The sequence below is a fragment of the Camellia sinensis genome, chromosome 4 (assembly GCF_055761805.1).
Source record: "Camellia sinensis isolate YWXY chromosome 4, ASM5576180v1, whole genome shotgun sequence".
NCBI classification, from domain to species: Eukaryota; Viridiplantae; Streptophyta; class Magnoliopsida; order Ericales; family Theaceae; genus Camellia; species Camellia sinensis.
The window spans coordinates 50475333-50498397 of NC_138964.1; the positions used below are offsets into that span (position 1 = coordinate 50475333).

The following is a 23065-nucleotide window of genomic DNA, read 5'->3' on the forward strand; positions in this document are numbered from 1 at the left end:
TTTAGTGAGGAGGAGTTTGGTTTATCATTGCAAAAGTTTGTTAGCATACACACTTTGATTTGTTTGGTAAGGGTGATTGGCTTTAGTTGTTTTGTATGTTGCTATGCACTGCTTCTTTATTATTTCCTTCTTGCATGCTCCTGATATTTACATAATCTTATCATTGCTTGTGTGGTTTCTGATCTTGCTTTAGTTGATTGAGCTTCCTTTGTCAATTTGTGACAAAAAGGGGGAGTAATGTTGTCCGGTGCATGTGTCTTAGGTTTCAGGTTTTCATGCTACATGTTCTTAAAATCTCCAAGTCGCATTTATTTATGTTTTTCATCTCATGCTTCAAGATAATCTAGCTATATGTTTATTGTTTTTTTTATATACTCTTGTGGGACTAATAGTTGTTTTGGAGATTGTGGCCCTAATAGTTGTTTTGCAGATCATGACCTTGAGAAAGAAGTTTGTTTTTGTTGGCTGTAATGGATTGGGGTGATTAGGATTTTATTTATTAGGTGTGTTTTGTCACGGCATTGCCAAAGGGGGAGATTGTTAGGTTTTTATTCTTGGCAATCTCGGTTGACAAAACTCCTTTCAGTTGTACTTGTATTCGTACTTTTTATTTCAGTGAGGCTATGAGTTTTTAGATGCGAATTCAACCCGAATTATGCCTTGCAGAGAAGTTTGTGATGTTAATACTTTCAAGATTGCCACTTTGCTGATTATGACGGGGATCGAGCTGTCCGCCCTTGCTCGCTCGAGCGAAGGCTGCGTCCGTATAAAAACTTGAAAGAGATGATTTCACGCTCGAGCGCAGGTTGTTTGGCTCGAGCGAAGCCACTTATGGAAAAAACGCATTTTTGGTTCCTCGCTCGAGCGAGAGAGTCTTCGCTCGAGCGAGCATCGCGATTCAGATTTCTATAAGTTCGTGTTTCTGTCAGATTTTAGGATTACTGCTCCAGATCTTCTTGGGGATATTTTGCTAGTTTTCTTTGATGTTTAATTGAGTATTCAACTCATGGTTTAAAGAGTATACATCAAAGGATTATTTGTTTGTTCTACACAAAAGAGAGAGTTGTTCTTCGATGGATTCTGAAGAATTCATGCCTGAAGCTTTGGTGGATTCTAGAGTGGCTCATCATCGAGACAATTCTGAGGTGAAGATGGGGTTGGAAGAGGCACATAGGGGTTGGTTCAATTCGAGCATGGATTCATTAGGTAATTGAGAGTATACCTATGTAATTCCTTTATGTCTTTTTAGTGGATTGTGTTGTGGCTCTTGTAGACGTCCTCGAATGCCCCGGGAGGGTGAGGTCCCGTTCTGTTCATTTGGGCTCACTACAGTTCGGACTCAAATTGTCACGGTTCTTAATCTGAACCAAAAAGTCCAAATCCGGTAAATCGTTTTGAGAAAATAGATTTTGAAAGAAGTGCCAAACATGGACTGCTTTGCCAGATACAGAGTTGCCACCTAAATATTTTATTTTGGAAAAATTTAGGAAATCCTGACTCGTTGCCTAAGGCCACGTGTCCGTCATCACCAAAGTTGCCTCGGCTCGGGAACTTGGGTACGATTAGGGAAGGTCACTTCGTGAGCACCCTCGCTCGCTCGATCAAAGATCGGCCTCTACTAACCATGATACCTAGTTTTGAAAACTTTATGCGTTCTTATTCCGGTTATTAGCCTAGATTTACTATGTGATGCGCACAGTATACAAGTATAGACTGGATCGTCTGAATTAGAATAAAACATTTCATGTTTGTTTGTTTGAAAATGGTTTGATGGTGCTACCCGCAAGTAGGTTAAGACGTGGATTTGCCACCCTCGGGTGGGCTTAAAAAAAAAAACATGATTTTGCCACTATCTAGTGGGCTTAAAACACACATTTGATGAATTGTTCCAATCCAAATAACCCAACCTTCACCCACAGGCATTCAAGCAGATATATCGCATAAGCAATTAGCCTCATGGTAAGCATGCTATCATGGCAGTCACTCAAACGCATGCAAGGATGCTAAAGCATAAAACTTACCGAGTACTCCAAGCCAAAACAGAAGCTAATTAGAAATCCATGCATGATCCTAATTATACAGAAATGCCTAATGCAACACATGCAAAAATGCAACTATAACAGGCTCGACTATTCTAGACATGGCATATGAAATGCTACAGCAAACATGTATTCAACTTGGAATTGAAAATACAATGCAGTTAGTATGATGCGCCGAGCCCGGTGCATGCAAGACAGATGAATGAATGCAAACATGCTATCATACTGTATGCTAATTGAAACATGCCCGAATCTAACCATCATAAGCGGGTAAATAAAAGGGAGAAAGACGTGGGGTTGGAAGACATACATCACACACACGCACACTTATTACAGTTGTGCCTTCGCGTAGAGGGTCCGAATAAATAATATACAGTCCCAAATAAATAATTACAGTCCAAATATGTACAAAACCCTACTTAATTAACAAATTAAATTAGGAAAGCAATAAATTGGCATGCAAGCCAGGGACTGCCTCAAATCTACTCTGGATGATGAATGATGCATGCTCCGGTTGCCTTTGTCGAAAAATTCCTTATGATGCCCCGGTTTGCCTCTGTTTGCAATTGTTCTTGGAATGCATGCCAAGCTCTGGAAGGCTGCCGATTTCTGTTTTGCTGCAACAGAGAGCAACAAAGGGGCATGGCAAAGTATTTTCACATATGTATGCATGACTACTCTTCGGGGAGTGTAGTCCTCGATCCTCGTGCCACCAATCACGCATATCGATGCATGATGGCCGAGGAATCGAATTGTACGACTCAATATGAAATGAATGCACATATAAACACAACAAGACCTAAACTCCATCATGGATAATCCGGAGTGTTGGTGACTGGGAATTGAGACACGTTCCGTCACTCGAAGTACGAAACGTCCCTCGTTTCCCGTGCTCGGGCTAACTCCTATCCCAAGCACAATGCAATATGTATGACATGCATGAATGCAACTAATATACAACCTAGCATGCACAATACTATGAGATGGCATACACAATGCACGGGGTAACATGGCATACACAATGCGCTAACATACAACCTAGCATACGCAATGCTATGAATTGAAATGGCATACACAATGCATAATGGACTTACACCAACATGAGTGGACCTCAGCCACACTCACATCAGTAGCCATGAGATGAAAATGAGACACTCGAAATGCGTGCACACATGCACGCAAACCGAGGACCAAGCCTAAGGCACAAATGCCACTCTACCCAAAGCATGGCAAGGCATGGAACATGATATGCAAACATGTGAATTTCAGCGCTGAAATATGCTACAAAACAGCCCCGAAACATGGAAACATGGAAACATGGCACCCGATGCATAGAATGAACCCCGAAATTCGAAACTAGGCGCATGGAATGACTTACAGCTATACAAAGCATGCATTATTTGATCATGAAGCATGAATACAGATGCAATAAAGTCCCAAAACAGGCATATTTCCAGTTTATAACAAATCCTAAAAATAAACGCAAATAGGGCTAATCTATCATGCAAAAATGGCCCTAAAAGAGAGATTAAACACAAAGGGACAGTAACTGGCCCCAAATGGCAAAGATCCCTTCAACAAAGTTGAAGAGGGGCTCAAAAAAAGGCACTTTACAGTTTACATCAAGCCACGAAAATAATCACAAATAAGGCCAAACTATCATGCAAGAAAAGGCCTAAAAGAGGGGTAAAGAGACAAGTGGCAGCTTCTGTTATCAAACAGAGAAGATCCCTTCAACAAAGTTGAATAGGGGCTCAAAAAAAGATATTTCATAGTTTATGGAAAAGTCCAAAACAGCTCACAAATAGGCCTAAAATACTATGCAAAAATTGGCCTAAAAGAGAGATAAAGAAGCAAGTGATAGCTTCTGGCCTCAAACAGAGGAGATCCCTTCAACAATGTTGAAGAGGGGCTCAAAAAAAGTTATTTTATAGTTTATGGCACAGTCCAAAACAACTCACAAATAGGCCTAAAATACTATGCAAAAATTGGCCTAAAAGAGAGATAAAGAAGCAAGTGATAGCAGGAGGCCTCAAATAGAGAAGAGCCCTTCAACAATGTTGAAGAGGGGCTCAAAAAAAGCTATTTTACATTTTATGGAAAAGTCCAAAACAACTCACAAATAGGCCTAAAATACTATGCAAAAATTGGCCCTAAAGAGAGATAAAGAAACAAGTGGTAGTAGGGGACCTCAAACAGCAGGAGGTCCTTGATCAAACATGGAAAGGGGCTCAAAATATGACTATTTACAGTTTTGGTCGGAGCCCAAAAAAGCTTGCAAGTATGGCTTAGATACAAAGTAAAACAAGACAAAAAAATGGAAAAAAGGGACTCACCCTTGAAGCCTAGGTCTTCAACAGCTTTTGGTCCAAGAAATGATGCTCCTAGCCTCTGGAGATGGCCTTCAAGTTGCTGGAATGGAGGTGGAGGGGTGGTGCTATGGATTGGTGTAGAAATGGCCAAGAACCAAGGGTGTTTTGAGGGTTGGAATAGAGAGAGAGGGAGATTTAATGCAAGAGCTTCAAAACAAATTTTTGTAACCTTTAGAAATGGTGGAGAGGTGCTGGTCTTATAGAGGGAGAGAGGCAAGGAAAGGGGGGGAAATGAAATTCAAATTTTCCCCCCAAAAAGAGTCCCCTTCGGATACAGGATCTGGGGGGGAAAAAGAGGTCAGATTTGTAAGGAACCAGGTGAGGGAGTCATGGTTGGCCAGGTTTTGAGGGTTCAGGTGGCCGGCTGACCAAGGGCCAAAAGGGGCAAGCAGAATTACTGGTCGGCCACCTCAAAAAGGTGACCTCCCATGTGTGCACAACACAACTATATGGTTGGAACCTAGAAAAAGTGAACTAGGAGAGAGAAAAGACCAATTTTTAGAGGGGGTCAAAAGGGTCAGGCACAATTATTGGTCGGCCACCAAATATTGGTGGCCTCCCATGTGTGTACAACACAAATATGGGGTTTAAGGTTCAAGAAAGTGGCCCTGGGGTGGTCAACATTGGCTTTTAAGTGAGGAAAACGGGCGTCGGAGAGCGATGAAGAAATAAAGATAGCTTTTCAGAACAATGGCTGGCCTCCCACCCTCCTGCAAGCTTCCTAACTATGAAAATAAGGTCTCCACCAAAAATGAACCAAAACAGATGCAAAACGGAGGTTCGGGGACCGAAACGCGCGGCCTAGGGCCCCGAAAATGGCCTGTTAAGCACCGGAGGTGGCGTTTGACCACGGAGTTGGTCTCTCGGGCCACAGTGTTCCTCAAAAGGGAGGAAATAAGGCGTATACCAAAAACCGAAGCAAACAGAGATGGTTAAGCGGTCTCGAACCGAGGCACACGGCCGTCGGCTCCGAAAAATCGGAAACCGGGCTCCAAATGGGAAAAATGGCCTACGACCACGAAACGTAGCCTACGGCCACTGAGAGATAATCTACGAGACCACTCCCCCCCTTCGGGAAGAGAAAACAGAGCCTGGTTCGCAAACCGAGGCAAGGCACGAAAGAGTCCGGAAGTCCGGAGGCAAGGCTCGCAGCCGAGACTCTGAAACTTCTGAATGAGCACAATATGCAATATCACCGAGCGCTCAATCAGTGACGTCTGAGTCTTAAGGTCGGTCAAAAATGGGATGTCTACAGCTCTTGCCCGTGATTTTTTTTATCACAATTGGAGGTGTCCAATTGTGATTTTTTCACGTAAAATTGTTGTGTCGATTTGTCTTGATTGTTTGATTGGGATTGTTATATATTGCTTAAAATTGATACATAATCACAAATCAACATCTAGGGAATTTCTAGATTTTTCAAGATTAGTCATTAGGGACAAGAGTGCTAGCACCTTTTTTGGGGAACAAATTTCCACTTAGGCCATTTTCCAGTGAAGCTGTCAAACAAGTTGCCAATTGTGAATCATGATAATCACAAGATGCTAGACACTTTTTTTTGACTAGGGGGTTGTAAATGTAACATGAGAAAAAGGTAAATGAAAGCCTAAGTGTACACATCAATATATTACTTCTACACTTAAATCTCTATTTTTCTTATCTCAATGCACTCCCAGCCGCACAATTTTCTATGAATCCCAAGACACCAAGTTGGTATTTTGTGTAACGGGTATACACAGTTGTGGGAGCCAGAAAGAAAATATATCATCTTATTAGAGCTAACCCAAATAAGGCCTAACTATGGGCCTTGCCTAAACAAGCAAGCCCACCAAACAAATATCTACCAAGCAAATATTACACCTCTATAAAAGGAAAGGAGAAGATAGAAAGCAAGGGGCTCTCTCTAATCTCTGGAACACAGCACACACAACACTCTTCATTTATTCATCTTCCTTCTTTGATTCAAGTTGCTAACTTTATCATCTGAGTGTCTCCAGTCGGTAACCCTAGTTGGGTGGTGTCAACTATGTTTATCTTTGCAGATCTACAAGGGTCAAGCTCATCTCTACGTTGGATATCTTCAACAATCCATGTGAGAGGATTTTCTGGGTCTCACAATTGGTGTTGTCTGTGGGAATCGTCTGCAAGATTTCAACGAAGAGAATAACAAACATGTTATTGTAAGTAAAAATTTAACAAAACTTTTGATCTATTTACTCTTTGAAAATTATTAATGTGTTCTTGAATGGGATATACATATGTGTGTGCTTACAAACTCTCTAAAAAACTTTTGTTCATGGTGAATCATGACGGAAAAGTTTTAAAACAAAACAGATCTTAGAGTCAGTCTCAAAGTAGGGGACAAGGGCCTACTTTCTATCAGTGCAATCAGTCAGGGCACATGAAGAAAGCTTGCCCGTAGTTGGGAGGCGCATCTGGCACATCAAGGTCGAGGCAGACTCAGAGCCACCAGCAGGCTCACTTAGTTCAGACTTCGCGAGTTAATCAGGGAGCCGCTTTGGCTTAGTCAGTGCAGCAGGCCTATGCTCTGAGAGATGAGCAAGTTGATCAGAGGCCACAAGGACGCATGTATGCTATTACCGTGCCAGAGCAGTTGCCGGGTTCCTCAGTTATGAGAGGTATTTTTGTTGTGTGTAAGTCTTTGGCTAACGTATTGATAGACACGGGTGCGTCTCATTCATTTATATATGCTACATTCGCATCTGCATTGGGGTTAGAAGTGGCACGGTTTGCGTCTCCACTCAAAGTTGAGTCACCAGTCGGGGGTACAGTTGACTTAAATCGGGGATGTCATGGTTATGAGATAGAGGTTGCTGGGCATTGACTCCCCTTTGATTTTGTGTTACTAGACATGTCGAGTTTTAATGTTATTCTAGGCATGGATTGGTTGTCTTCGTATCAAGCAGTAATTGATTGTTTTCATCAGAGGGTCACAGTGTGCACCTCGGGTGGTGATTGTTTTTACTTTCTGGGGGACAGGGTTGATCGGGTCTTATCGCCAGTATTTGACCCTTGTAGTAGAAACGAGCTTAGCGGCCTTCTTGCTACTCTCTTGGATAGTGAGAGTGACGGGACTTGTGTTGAGTTGCTAAGGGTAGTTTGCGAATACCCGGACTTAAGGACCTTACTAGTTTTCCACGCTGCCGGGAGATCAAGTTCACCATTGACAAGTGTGCCTGGAACGGCACCAATTTCCATGGCGCCATATAGATTTGCACCCACGGAGTTGCATGAGTTAAAGATTCAACTCCAAGAACTTTTAGATAAGGGTTTCATTCACCCTAGCACATTGCCTTGGGGAATGCCGACTCTCTTTACAAAGAAGGATGGATCGTTACGATTGTGTATTGATTATCGCAAGTTGAACCGGGTTACCGTCAAGAACAAGTACCCCTTACCCCGAATTGATGACTTGTTTGACCAACTTAGAGGGTCGTCTTGCTTTTCGAAGATAAAATTGAGGTCGGGTTACCATTAGTTAAGAGTCCGGGAGGAGGACAACCAGAAAACGGCCTTTCGTATGTGTTATGGCCACTACGAGTTCCTTGTAATGTCATTTGGGTTGACTAATGCACCAGCTTCCTTTATGGATTTGATGAATCGAAATCTTTAGAGAATATTTGGATCATTTTGTGGTCGTCTTTGTGGACGATATCTTAATTTATTCGACTTCCGAGGAAGAACACGAGGCTCACTTGAGGGTGGTGCTTGATTTGCTTAGGAAGCATCAATTGTATGCCAAATTTGAGAAATGCGAGTTTTGGCTCACCGAGGTGAAGTTCTTCGGCCATGTAGTGTCAAGAGAGGAAGTAACTGTAGATTCTTCAAAGATAGACTATGTACAGGATTGGGAGCAACCTAAGAATGTTTTTGAGATTCAAAGTTTCTTGGGATTAGCAGGGTACTATCGGCGTTTTGTGATGGACTTCTCTAGACTAGCCGCGCCTTTGACTAGATTGACTAGAAAGGGGGTTAAGTTTGTGTGGATTGAGGCTTGTGAAAAGTCATTCCAAGAGCTTAAAACTAGACTGACTACCGCACTAGTGTTGATAATTTCGGAGAGGGGTTTGGGTTACACCGTGTATTATAATACGTCTTGAGATGGGCTTGATTGTGTTTTGATGCAAGGGGGAAAGGTTGTGGCTTACGGTTGACGGCAATTAAAAACTCATGAGAAGAATTACCCTACCCACAACTTGGAGTTAGCAGCAGTAGTGTTTTCCTTGAAAATTTGGAGGCATTATTTGTATGGTGAGAAGTTTGAGGTTTTCTCCGATCATAAGAGTCTAAAGTATTTATTTTTCCAAAAAGACTTGAATTTACGTCAACGGAGGTGGATGGAGTTTTTGGAGGATTATGACTTCGAATTACACTACCACCCGGGGAAGGCCAATGTAGTGGCCGACGCCTTAAGTCGAAAATCCGTGAGTAGTTTGGCGAGTGTGGCCATTCGAGAATGGGTTATGTCGGGAGATATCGGCAAGTTTGAATTGCACTTGGATGAGTCCGAAAAGGGTGCAACGTTGTTTACTTTGAGTGCTCAACCTACCTTGATTAGCAAAGTTATAGAGGCATAACAAGGGGACCGTGAAGTAGAGTCAATCCATAGTAGAATCTCTAACCGAAAGGAAGAGAAGGGTTTAAACGTTCACTCGGATCAGAGTGTACGTTACTTAGACCATTTATTTGTACCTGAATCTTATAGAGAGGAAGTGCTTTGGGAGTTCCATTACTCACACCTTGCGGTACATCTGGGAGGCACAAAGATGTATCATGATCTTGGCCGTCAGTTTTGGTAGAAGGGTATGAAGCGGGATGTCGCATCCTTCGTGTCGAAGTGCCTTACTTGTCAACAAGTGAAGGCCGAACACCAAAGACCAGCGGGTTTATTACAACCCTTACCAATAGCTGAGTGGAAGTGGGAGCACATTACTATGGATTTTGTAGTCGGGCTTCCTAGAGCATAGCGGGGCAATGATGCCATTTGGGTGATTATTGATAGGTTGACTAAGTCTACACATTTCATTCCGATGCGTACTGGCGACTCAGTTGAGCACTCAGTAGAGTTGTACGTTAGAGAGATAGTTCAATTTCATGGGGTTCCTGTAACCATTGTATCGGATAGGGATCCTCGCTTTACAGCCCGGTTGTGGCAAAGCCTTCAAGAGGCATTGGGAACCAAGTTGACTTTTAGCACCGCTGATCACCCTCAAACCGATGGGCAGTCGGAACGTACCATTCAGATTTTGGAGGATATGCTTAGAGCTTGTGTCCTAGATTTCAAAGGTTCTTGGGTGAGACATTTGTCGTTGATCGAATTCGCCTACAATAATAGTTACCAAGCTAGTATCGAGATGGCACTGTTTGACGCCTTGTATGGCCGACCTTGTAGATCGCCAGTTTGTTAGGCCGAGGTGGGGGATGCACCGTTGTTGGGTCAGAAAATTGTTAGGGAGACAACCGAGAAAGTTGCTCTCATTCGGAAAAGATTAGCTACAGCCCAAAGTTGATAGAAAAGTTATGCCAATAAGAGGAGACGACCTTTGTCTTTTGAAGTGGGTGACCACGATTTCCCTAAGATCTCACCTAGGCGGGGCTTAATGAGGTTCAGTAAGAGTGGAAAGTTATCTCTGAGGTTTATTGGGCCTTTCGAGATATTGGAGAGAATTGGGGAAGTGGCATACCGGTTAGCCTTACCGCCATAACTTTCAGGGGTTCACGATGTGTTTCATGTGTCCATGCTTAGGAAGTACGAACCCGACCCTTCTCATGTGCTAGATTGGGTTGATTTGGAGGTAGATGAGGATGCCTCTTATGAAGAGCAACCGGTTCAAATATTAGATACCCGGGAGCAGGTGTTACAGGGTAAAACTATACCGTTAGTGAATGTGTTATGGAGGCACCATGTGGTGGAAAAGGCAACTTGGGAATGGGAAGTGGAGGTTCGCTCCAAGTATTCGAGTTTATTTTAAAATGCTTAGTTGTTTTGATTTGTAATGTTCCCTAGTGTTGAAGGGAAAAAGTGTTAAACTTGCTAATCACATGTTGTTGAATGTATTGTTAATCTAAGTATGAGATTGTGAGAAAAGAAATTTTTGACAAAGATGTTTCATTTCGAATGCCTAGTATAAGCAATTGTTGTTTTGATGAAATGATAATGATGAAAATGGTAAATGTTGGTTTAACATTGATGTTGCGACTTGATAATGTTGTCAGAATGGTCATAATTGTTAGAGCCCTTTAGTTTGGTTGGTTTGTTTAAATTTCGTGAACAGAATTTCCTATGGTGTGGAGGTTGTGATGACCGGTTTCCTTATACGTCCCTTCACTTTTGTTTTTATTGGGATTGTGGTGTTCGGATGTCTTTTTTCAAATTCCTGTCCTTGTTTATTCCAGGTTTGTTTTTCTCTTGTTTCGGAGGGTGCACGGTTGAGTTCGGAGTGTCCAGGAGTGAACTAGGGAAATTCTGGGCTGCTGGGCCAAGGCCGCACGTGCGGGAGATGAGGCCGTACGTGCGGGGAAGGGTGAGTTGGGAAGGTTGCACACTGCCTAATAAGCATGTACGGAGTGAGGGCGGAGGAGATGGCCACACGTGTAGGGATGAAGGTTGCACGTGCGGAAAGTAGGCTCTGTACGTGTGGGGGCACGTGCCGCACGTGCGGGGTGCGGGTAGTCTGAATCTCTATTTTTTTTCTCTCTATTTGGCTATGTATGTATCACATTTGGGGCATTTCTCTCTCACTCTAAACATCATTTTACTCCTCCCTCTCTCTAAAAACTCTCGCCAAACTCAAAGAACCTTTGATTTCTTACAATCCATTGAGCTTTGATCTATCTTCTTTCACAAGTCTTGGTGAGCAAAGCAAGAACTACATTGTGTGCAGTGGAGATCAACTTTCTACAACTTTTGATTTGTAGGGTTTCTTTTCTCATCTTCTCCAAAACTTGAGGTAGGGACTTCTTTGAGTTATATATGCATGTTTTGCAAGATTGATGCTGATTTTAAAGTTTTCTTGAAGTTATTTTGAAAGTTTGATTTTGGCTCAAGAATATAGAGATTTTCAAATGAGAGTTTAAAATCTCAAATGTCTATAAGTTGATCTTTGAGGGTTTCACCTCCGTTATGTGAGAAAGAATGTTTTGTGTGTGTGTGTTCTTTCAAAAAGGTGAAGGGATTCCTAATCTTGGCTAAAGATCGAAATTTTGTTGAGATGAGATGAGAGCCTATGATATAGGTAAAAATTGTTGATATGTCATAAGGGAAGAACGAAATAGAATATACATATATATATATATATATCTTTGCCATTGTAGAAATGATGAAGTTCATGAAATGTGAAAAGTATTTGGTGTTGTTGAATTAAAATGAAATGGTGGGTATCATGCTTGATATTGTTGAAAGTGGAGTGGAAAGTTTGATTACAATCAATCAATGTTGAGGAAGATCGATGATGGAGAAATGTTACATAATGATGTTGATTATTGCATTGCATATTCGTTCGATTGATTATTACAAGATTGGTACTTAGTCCTTGGCATATTGTATTGGCATTTCTAGCATTAAAATGGTTGCATTGGCTTCTCTAAAACCTTGCATGTCATAAACATCGGATTGGGAATTGAAACTTTTATTAAAAATGAATAATGTGAAATGAAATTATGGAAATGTTTATGAGGTAAATACGTTGGCAAGTCCGGTTAGGAAGTGTAGATGAATTGATAAGTTGGCCTGAGTGTCCGGGGTGAAAGACCGAAAACACGCGCAAAGGAGGTACCACTTCCCTTTCGGTTAGCAACCGGTAAAGTGGGGTTTTTGGTAGTGCTTGTTGAGCCTACTTGCAGACACCAACTTGGGGATTACCTGAGTTGTATTTACCGCTCATATTGAATAAAATTGGAAGTTTCAGAATTGTTGAGATTCCAAGTTATTGTTGAAACACAGTGATTTTCAAAAAGAGCATGTGAATGAAATTCTCTTTAAATGGTATTGCATGGCATTTGCATTTAGCATTGGAAATCTGCATAACTGTATATACTTTATAAGGATTCTCTATTGGGCTTTATGCTCACCCCTATGGGATTTTGGTGCAAGAAATGATGTGGTGATCTCGTTGAGTTAAGGGCGTGGACATATTCTGTGAAGAGTAAGTAACTCTGTTTTGTTGTGATTTATTGCTAGCCAAGGGCTATTCATGTATGGGTCCGAGAAGACAATTTTGTGTAACCGGGCTTAAGCTTTGGAAATTGTAAGTCCATGAGGGCATTTTATTATTTTTGGGATGTGATGTTCTACATGCTATAGATTTATGTATTTCTATATTATTGAATGTATAATTCGCATGTGGAACTTTTGTACCCATTTCGCTAAGTAATGATGTAAAGGTTGGAGACCTATCTTTATTTCTTAATGGACGTTGATTAATGTACTTAATTTGTGTTGGGTTATTTCGGGGCGTTACATAAATCTTGTTCCAAATAAGGACAATTAAAGACATTGTTGCTCAATTTGAAAGATAAAGTTGTCATACAACTTATTTTGTATTAGTTAACTTATATGTTGTTTGAAATATAATATCATTTTTTTAATAATAATGTTGGAACTTTTTTGGTTATAAAGTTTTGTTTAGTTTGGTTTTCAAAATCTATTTTCAGAAAATTTTTCTAAGAAACTAAAAATTAAATTGTTGAAAAAAAAATTTAAAACACATCATATTTATAATTTTATCTTTTGGGAGAGTAGAAATAATTTTTAAAATAATTTTTTTTGATATTTATTTTCATTAAATTAGTTTTATTTTTTCAAAAATCAAATATAGCGACAACTTTGATGTCATTATTAAACCAATTCATTAAATTAAAAAAATCTAAAATTAAAAGCATTTCATATATTAAACATATCAATTATACATTAAAAATCTAATAACAATCCATTATATAATAACCATCCAAAAATATTTTTTAACAACAAATACAACTATTTATTACATGATAACTATCCAAAAATATCACCAAAAACAACTACGCAATACATGATCATCATCCAAATACATACTAAAAATTAATTTGGTAAAAATATAAAAAAAATAAAAATAAAAAAGATTTATTATTTTTATATAATTTTATCTTTGGTGAGTAAAAATAATTTTTTTAAACTTAAAAATAATTTTTGAAATTTATTTTTGTCAAACTAGTTTTTTTTATTGACGACTTTGCCTTGAAATGATGTAAAAATTTCTTCAATTGTCCTTATTTGAAACGTGATTCAAAATTCAGGGTCAAATGTATCACAATTAAAAGTCAAGGACCAAAGTGATATAAGTCCCAAACTACAGGGACCGTTAGTGTAATTCATCCTAATTTTTTTTTCAAAATTATGTCAAAATTTTTTAATATTTTGGGCCGTCTTGTATAGACGAATCTAAAAAATAATTTTTTTAAAAAAAATTCCAAAATAATAAAAAAGCCAAAAATAAGCCAAAAAATCTACTCTTTATTTTTGACTTTTTAAAATTTTATGGTTAGTCTTATCAAGTTAAATTTAGAAACTTAAAATTTTTATTTTTTTTTTAAAATATTCAATAAAAATGAAAATAAACTAAAAACATAGTCACCAAATAAACAAACCTCAAACACCCACTATTGCAGTTAAGCAATTGATTATGATCAACATTTGTGGAGTCAAAGTGCTCGTTGACGCGTGAAACACGCTATAGGGGCTCTATAGACATGATTGAAGACTAGTTTACTTTTGTAGGCTTGGCATTGCAAATATGAGAGAAGTTATTTGGTGGTGTCGCGGCGATGTAGTGCTTTTTAAATTTTGTGTAGAGAAGAAGGTGAAATTCATGATTTTATGTTGAATAATTGAGAAATAATAAGGGATATGATGTATGATGATTAATGGGGAGCATAGATAGGCGGCACCCATGAAGTACCAAATAATTTTTCCAAATATAGGATCTAATCAACTATGTTGTTTCATAATCAACTCTTAAATGTTCCTTTAGAAGAAAAAAAAAATTTGATGTAGCTTCAATTATCATATCAATTTTTAAAATTTTTGACTAATTAAAGCATACAAGATGAACAACTTACATCACTAAAATTAGATTTGTAATAGACCTCAAAGGTGCAAACAATATCTTCTAATCCAAAAATTGGACCGGAGAGGATTTTTCCTTGCTCCAACTTTTTTTAAAGTTCATTTTATCTATGGTCTCTTACTTACTAGCTACTTGTCCTATAAGTGAATTTAAAAAGAGAAACGTTATATATTATAGATTATCTATTACTATTTTGTATTGTCAATTACTTATTAATAGTTACTTTATTTGAAGATAATTATTAAGAAATTAATATAAATAAATGATACCTTTTAAAAAGAGAAATGTTATATATTGCAGATTATCTATTATTATTTTGTGCTGCCAATTACTTATTAATAGTTACTTTATTTGAAGATAATTATTAAGAAATTAATATAAACAAATGATACCTTGATATAAAAATGTAAAAAAAAAGAACAAGTGATATATAGTGATCCTTATTTTAAAAGGTTGCTAGTAATTCACACAATTTTTAAGAAAATGCTAGTATGCACCCATCTTTTTGTCATAACAAAATTACGATTTTCTATCATAAAAGTCACATAATTTGTGGTGAGTGTTTTATGTCATTTTATCTAAAAATTATGAATGAACAAATTTATGGTGTACATCCAAAAGTCAAAATTACATATTATTATGATTATGTTATGTTATGAACGATGTAGTATAAATATTACTAATTATTTGTGATAAGAAATGTTACGAATCAATTCAGTGATAAAAATTATAACATGTTGCGATGTTTATTACAAAACATTATAATTATGTTATGTATAATATGTTGTGGTGTATTGTTCTTTTAAGCCATTGATTATTATCAACTTTTATGAAGTCAAGTCTTCCTTGATGAGTGAAAAACACGTTAGGGGGTCCAGCTCTGTAGACATCAATGAAAGACTGACTAGTCAAAGTCTTTACTTGTTTGTAGGCTTTGCATTGCACCTACATTTGCCTATAAAGCATTTGGCCTCTCCCCTGTTAATACTCAGCAAGCATTACAACCTTTGTTTTTGAATCTAGGAGCAAAGATGGTCTCTAACAATCTACTCTTTCACCTCTTTTTGTTTCTTTGTTTTTTCCAGATTGCTTGTTTGCGTGCCCAACTGTGCACTCAAGAACAGAGCTCTGCATTGCTCCAATTTAAGCAACAATTTTCCTTCAATAAATATGCTTCTTCCTACATTAATTATGATTCCTACACATGCTTCCATTACTGTGATTCTGTCGGAATCCATTCTTACCCGAAGATGGAGTCGTGGAAGGAGGGTTCTGATTGTTGCTCATGGGATGGGGTCGAGTGTGACAACAACACAAGTCAAGTAATTGGCCTCGACCTCACTTGCAGCTGGCTCTACGGCACCATCCACCCCAATAGCACCATCTTCAACTGCTTTCCTCACCTCCAAAGGCTCAACCTCGCTTTCAATGACTTTGGTATGTCTCGAATCTCATCTGAATTTAGTCGATTCGGCAGATTGACACACCTCAACCTCTCTGGCTCTAGTTTTTCTGGCAAAGTCCCTATAGAAGTCTCCTTCCTGAGCAAATTGATCTCGCTTGATCTCTCTTACAATGATGGTTTGAGGTTGGAAGAACCGGGATTTGAATTACTTGTTCAAAACTTAACCAAGGTAAGAGAACTTAATCTTAGACATGTAAACATATCTTCAGTGGTTTCGAATTCCTTGCTCAATCTGACTTCTTTAACACTTCTCGATCTTTCTTTCTGTGGATTGCGTGGAAAATTTCCTGACGGAATATTCCATTTACCACATCTGAATGAGCTGAGAATAATGGTTAATCATGCTCTCACTGGTTATTTTCCCGAGTTTATAAACTCAAGCAGTCCTCTCCAGTACTTGGTGCTTTCAAACACTAATTTCTCTGGAGAACTACCCGACTCAATTGGGAATTTGAAGTCCTTGAAAACGTTGGATGCCTCTGATTGTAAATTTTATGGATCCATCCCTACGTCGCTCGGAAACCTGACGGAAATGACTCATTTAGGCATCCACAATAACAATTTCACTGGCATGCTCCCACCTACACTTTCAAACCTTGGAAATCTCGTCTACTTGGGAGTTCACTGTAATAATTTTGAAGGTAAAATCGCAGATTTTTTACCTAATGTAAAAAGTCTTCTTTATTTATATGTTGATTCAAATAGCTTCAGCGGTCCATTTCCATCATTGGGTGCAAACCTAACAAAACTTGCCGAGTTAGATTTGTCGAACAATCAGGTAAGAGGACCTCTTCCATCACAAATAATTGGACTTCCAAATCTAGCGCGGTTAAGTTTAGGTGATAACTTAATCAACGGTACAATTCCATCTTGGGTCTTCAGCTTACCAACATTGGGGTACTTCAACCTCAGTGATAACAAATTGACTGGCCATGTAAAAGAGTTCAAATCCACTCATTTAACTGTTGTTGATTTGAGCAATAACAACCTACATGGTAGGTTTCCAAGTTCAACCTTCAAACTCGTGAACCTTTCTAGTCTCATTCTTTCATCAAATAACTTCAGTGGTGAGCTAGACATGCTCTGTCATGCAATTTCCCTTCAAATTCTTGTCCTATCTAGTAATAGCTTTAATGGTTCTATTCCACAATGTTTAGGAAATTTCAGCAAATATTTCTTTGTACTCGATCTGCGGAAGAACAATTTTTCTGGCACCATTCCTGATACATTTGCAAAGGAAAATTCCTTTGAAACTATCAACCTTGATAGCAATGGATTTGAGGGGCCAGTACCAAAATCTTTAGTGAATTGCGAAAGGCTACAAGTGCTAGACCTTGGACATAACAAGTTCTCCAATAAATTTCCATATTGGTTGGGAAATTTAACTTCGCTACAAGTTTTAATTTTGAGATCCAACAAATTCCATGGACCTATACCGAATTCCAAGTTCAAATTTCCCTTCCCCAACTTGCGAGTTATGGATTTATCAAACAATTATTTTACTGGTCCATTGCCAATAAAATATTTCAAGAATCTCAATGCTATGATGAATGTCGATGAAGCTAGTTTTAAATTGAATTACTTAGGGAGGTCTGGTTTATCTTATTCAGCTTCAACATATTACTATAGGGATTGTTTGACTATAGTGATCAAAGGATCAATCCTAGAAATGGTAAAAGTGCTAACCATTTTCACTGCAATTGATTTATCGAAAAACAATTTCGAAGGTCAGATTCCACAGATCATTGGAAAGTTAAATTCGATTCGAGGGCTCAACTTGTCTCACAATAGCCTTACAGGGCATATACCAACATCTCTTGCTAATTTGACAATGCTCGAATGGTTAGACCTCTCTTCCAACAAACTCACTGGGGAGATCCCTCAACAATTAAGGAATTTGAAATTCCTTGAAGTCTTAAACGTTTCGCGGAATCAACTAATAGGACCGATACCACAAGGCAACCAATTTGATACATTTTCAAATGATTCCTACATTGACAACTTGGCATTATGTGGACCTCCATTGTTAAATGCATGCAATCCAAGGACACCACAACCACCACCCTTGATGTTTCAGCAAGAAGACAATACTTCAAGTGGATTCAATTGGGAAGTCATATTACCGGGTTATATATGTGGACTGGTGTGGGGACTTGTTATGGGATATTTTATGTTCTCTAGAGGAAAATCTCAATGGCTTGTGAGGATCATTGAAGGTGAACGAAGCAAAAGCGGAAAGAGATTTAAAAAGTATTCTCATAGTAACAGAGCAAGGTGAAATTAGCCAATGCAATTGATGTCCTTTGGTAAGTATTTACAATCAATTTCTGCATTCTTTTGCTTGATCATGAAAAACTATGGCTTGGTTATGGTTGCTATCTAGTCTTTTTTCAGTTTCATAGCGCTTTATTTGTATCATAAAAAATAAAGCTATTTTATTTCCTTTGATGTTTATACAAAGCACTTGATTTAAATCATATTGCGAAAAAAATAAAATAAAATAAAGTCATGGAAGTAATAAATGAGTAGTGAAAATAAAGGTTTGCTATTGACTCTAATGGCTGCAATTGAGAGAGGTATAAGACTTGGGCACTTTTTCAGTAGTCTTCTTTTGTTTTTTTTCTCTTGAAATTTACTTTTATACCCTAAAATGCAGTCACTTTTTCTTCTTCATTCTTAAATTATTAATTGCATATATTTAGTCTTTATTGTTTATGATTTTAGTTCATATGGTCTGATTATTGGAGACAATCTGTCCAAATCATTAATGAGAAAAATCTAATCTGATGGTTAAAAAAATAATTTTATAATTTAGACAACTTAAATTGTATAACTAAACATCTATTTTCTTACTAACCCAATATTAGACAACTTACCCTCTACAACCAAACACCCATATATCTCTACACTTCAAATAATGAATAAAAGAATGAGTGCTTGGCTAGGTAAATTTACACCGACCTCTCCTAATTAGGTGGGTGTTATACTTAGCTTATTTGCATCAATATTCGTTAGTTATATGGATGAAAAAATTATATTTACCTTGTTTGGTTTAATTTATATTTTAGAAATTTGAGTTTTTTTTGTTTTCCTTTTTAGTGATTTTTTTAATATTTTACGAAATTTTTTTATTTCTTATATACACCTAATCTATATACACTTAAAAAAAGTAATATTTGTGAAAATAAAAACTTTAAAAATTTACCAAATAATAAAAAATATATATAAAAATTTAGTATATTTTTATATTTTGTTGCATTTAACAAATTTTTTTAAAATTTTCATATTTTTTTATTCCCTAAACTATAGTCACATTTTTTACTTCATTCCTAAATTAATAGATGCATCTATTTGGTCCCTATCGTTTCTTATTTCAATTCATATAGTCTAATTGAAGACAATCTCTGCAAATCAATAATAGTGAAAATTTAATCTAATGTGTAAAAATAGTAATTTAAGAATTTAGAATATTTAAATCGTACAACTAAACCCCTATTTTCTTATTCACACTATATTAGACAGCTCACACGCTACAACCAACACCTATATTCCCCTCTACCCTTCTTCTCAAATAATGAATAAAACAAATATGTGTTTGGTTATATAGTTTAGAGTAATTATATAGACCTCTCTTAAAATTTGAAGAAAACAAGCCCTCTTTCATGTTTTTACTTTCTACTATTTATATGGGAAGGAGTTCTATCTAATTATTGTTGAAATACAAATGTGATAATTGGTACGTCAAATACATTATAAATCTCATTTCGACAATTTGAATCGCATAATTTGTATGATTTTTTTGTCTAGATCATGCACGATAAAATTTGGATTGATGCCATATTTTTATCCATATAATTTTTTTCATATTGGTCTTTAAAAAAATGAATGGATAATTTCAAAATTATACCTATTATTCATTTTCTTTAAACAAATGTAATGAAAACATATAATTATGATCATCGAATAAATCTTTTTTTTTTAATTATATATCAAAATAAGATATGTGGTAGCTCTCTAAACCCCAACAAACAGCCCTCTAGTAAAACAGCCCTCTAGTAAAACAGTGGATGGAAGAAATTCCTTCCCCATTAAAATTGAGAAACACCAGATGTGTTTTCATTGTTTTCATTTTTTTTTTCATCGTTTTCATACATCAATTGAAGCTATCTAATAAGCATATATGGTTTTCAAAATATATTTGGGTGACAGGCATATCAAATCTAGCATGTTCACGGAATTCAGTAACTGTAGCTATCTTTGATTTGTGCATTGTAGTTGCGATGCATTTCAATATGATATTGGTGGCGCAACTTTCGGAGCCATGGCGAATTGTGGTCAAGCTAATGTATTACGTAATGCTAGAAGTTGAAGATACGGTTTCAAAGGTTAGAATGTATATGTATATGTATATATATATATGTTAGTGGGTGTGTATCTATCAATGAGTGTGCTGTCAAATCTGTAAAATATAAATTTTGATTTTGATTTGAAAATAAATGTTATGTGCTACTCAAGTAGTAAAGATATTTCTCATATTGAAGATTTTGGGTTCGAGTCTTTTGCTTGGTCTGTATTTATTGACGTTTGATATAATGAAAAACAAAAGTCAACGAAAAATATTCTTCATGATCAACAAAAAACAAGCTTAGTTGGGGATGAAATGTTTCCCTTTTAAAAGGTAGCAAATATTTTTCATACTAAAGTCTTATTAATATCACTACACTACCACCGCCAGTCTCACCTTCACCCCTACACTGCCATCACCAGGACCACCACCACCAACAAATATAGAAAAATATGTGTATAGATCTAATATACCTTAGTGCTATATATGTTTATATATACCTGATTTGTTGAATAGTTGTTTGTGTATTTGAATAACCAGCAAGCAATAGATAAAATTGATAAACTTGTAATTTATGCATTATTTTAGAGAGCTCTCAAGGGAATACACCCCTATATGATAAAATCACTCATTTTTAGTGCTGAATAGTAGTTGCTTGGAGCCTTAAAACTCTTGAGATTCATTGATTTTTTAGTATATTGTTTTCTGACTTTGTAATTGAACCGAGGTGATAATAGTGTTTCATGATTCTTTCTACCATTGTTTTGATGTAGATAAATTTATCTCTCTCTCTCTCTCTGGTGGCCAAGGAAGAATGGAACAGTCAATTTTATTTTAGATAAAACTGATTTGCAGATTGATAGAGATGAAACTGAAAGCTTGTTAGAGATGTTTTAGGATTTTTTTTTTTTTTTGGGTCAATGGAGGTCTCTGACTCGCAATTAGCCAAATCTAAATCTGAAAGTGAAAGATTTCTTTGGTGATGATCTGATGTTTGAACAGATAGAAAATTTTAACAGATAAAAAATTTCAACAGATAGTCAACGAAAAGTCAAAAAGATAAAAAAAATCAAAGGGTAAAATTTGAAACAAAATGTTCTCCACCAAACGATTACACAAAGTGTGGACCTCTCATCAACAAAAAAATCTCTCTCAGATCCAATGCTTTATACCCTCCTTATATTAGATTTATCACCAATTATCTCCCTTTTTTATATTTTTTTGACAGTCCACCTAAATGGATAATGTTTATTAGTAGGAAAATTATATGGTATATCATATGCAATTCTAATTATGACATTTGTGTTATTTGATTGTGACCTATTGTTGGTAATTTTTTTTTTTTTTTTTTTTTTTTTTTTTGTAGATATGACTCATTGTAATTTGAAAGGCAACTTCAATGATATATTATATATTTTAGGGTTTATTACATTTTTCACTCTTGTAATTTGATTTAAATTTTATTTTAATCCATATAGTTTTAATTTAAATAATTTAGTTCTTACATTTTAAATTTAGTTTTAATTTGGTCATTTCGTCTAAATTGAAGATTAAAATTAACAATTTTGGAACACTTGTCAATTTTTTAAGGTTTCAATTTGGTTCTTCCGTTTAAATTGAATGTTAAAAGTAATAATTTTGGAACATTTATTAGATTTCTAAATTGTACATGTGGACGAAATTATCAAAAATTTAGACGGAATAACCAAATTAAAACTAGACTTAAAGTGTAGAGATCAAATTATTCAAATTGAAACTAGGGCAAACTTTACTTTACTCCCTTGTGATTTTTGGACTATATGTGGCTTGCCCCCTAACATTTGGAAATGACAACATAATTCTCTTATGATTTGTGGACTAAAGTGCACCGTTAGGACTGTTAACGATTTAATAAAAAAAAACTAAAATACCTTTGTATTTTCGACATTTGTTTGGAAGATAAAGTGTACTCTAACCCCTTGTGCTTATTTTATGTGCAATTTGCCCCCTTGAAATTTGTTTATTTTATATGCAATTTACTCCCTTGAATGCATAAGCAATTTGCCCCCTTTGAAATTTGAAAATGAATATATAACCCCTTTTATGTTATATGTTTCATACTTGCTGTTAAGTTGGATAAAATGTTAACAATGTTTAACGATGCACTTCAATCCACAAACCACATGAGAGTTATGTGATCATTTCCAAACGTTAGAGGGAAACCGCACATAACCCAAACTACAAGGGGTAAAGTGAAGCTTGCAAACTATAGGAATTAAAATGAAATTTGAATCAAACTATTAGGGTGAAAAGTGTAATTAACCCTATATTTTATTATTGTTGAAATTTAGTATGGTAAACATAAAAATTAGGATAAAATTAATTTTATTCCCTTGTGGTTAATAGGGGTAGACAAACATAGGGCAGGGCCGATTTCGGGCCAGAACGGCACTATATAATAAGAGATTTTATATTTGTTCAAGTCTGACCCAGTTCTAACATCGGGCCTTTATAATTTGTCCAAATCCGGTCCAAAAACTAATTATAAATCCTGAACTCACCCATCGAGCTATATGTTAAAAAAAAAAGTTAAATCATTTCATAAGCAAATTCAATCACGCATTATATTTCTTAAATAAATATATTGACATCATTATAAATTGAAGGATTTTGTGTACAAATTGAAGGATTTATTAAATAAATTCAATCACACACCAACCATAAATGTGAGTTTCAATAAA

General features: G+C 36.6%; 1 protein-coding gene across 2 annotated transcripts; it reads left to right on the plus strand.

Moving 5' to 3' along the window:
• The first annotated feature begins 15493 nt into the window (after nt 1-15493).
• LOC114261436 (uncharacterized) lies at nt 15494-20540 on the plus strand. 2 transcript variants are annotated; one of them, XM_082924844.1, is made up of 2 exons: nt 15494-18306; nt 20276-20540. In XM_082924844.1, the coding sequence occupies exon 1, from the start codon at nt 15567-15569 to the stop codon at nt 18276-18278; it is 2712 nt and encodes a 903-aa protein (XP_082780970.1). In that variant the 5' UTR covers nt 15494-15566; the 3' UTR covers nt 18279-18306; nt 20276-20540. The 2 variants fall into 2 exon arrangements, with proteins under 2 accessions (XP_082780970.1, XP_082780969.1); XM_082924843.1 differs by having other exon boundaries at nt 15498-18306; nt 20210-20540.
• The last annotated feature ends 2525 nt before the right edge of the window (nt 20541-23065 follow it).

Bases quoted from the DNA above. Each gene is read 5' to 3' on its own strand.
- LOC114261436 (XM_082924844.1), top strand. From the start codon at position 15,567: ATGGTCTCTAACAATCTACTCTTTCACCTCTTTTTGTTTCTTTGTTTT.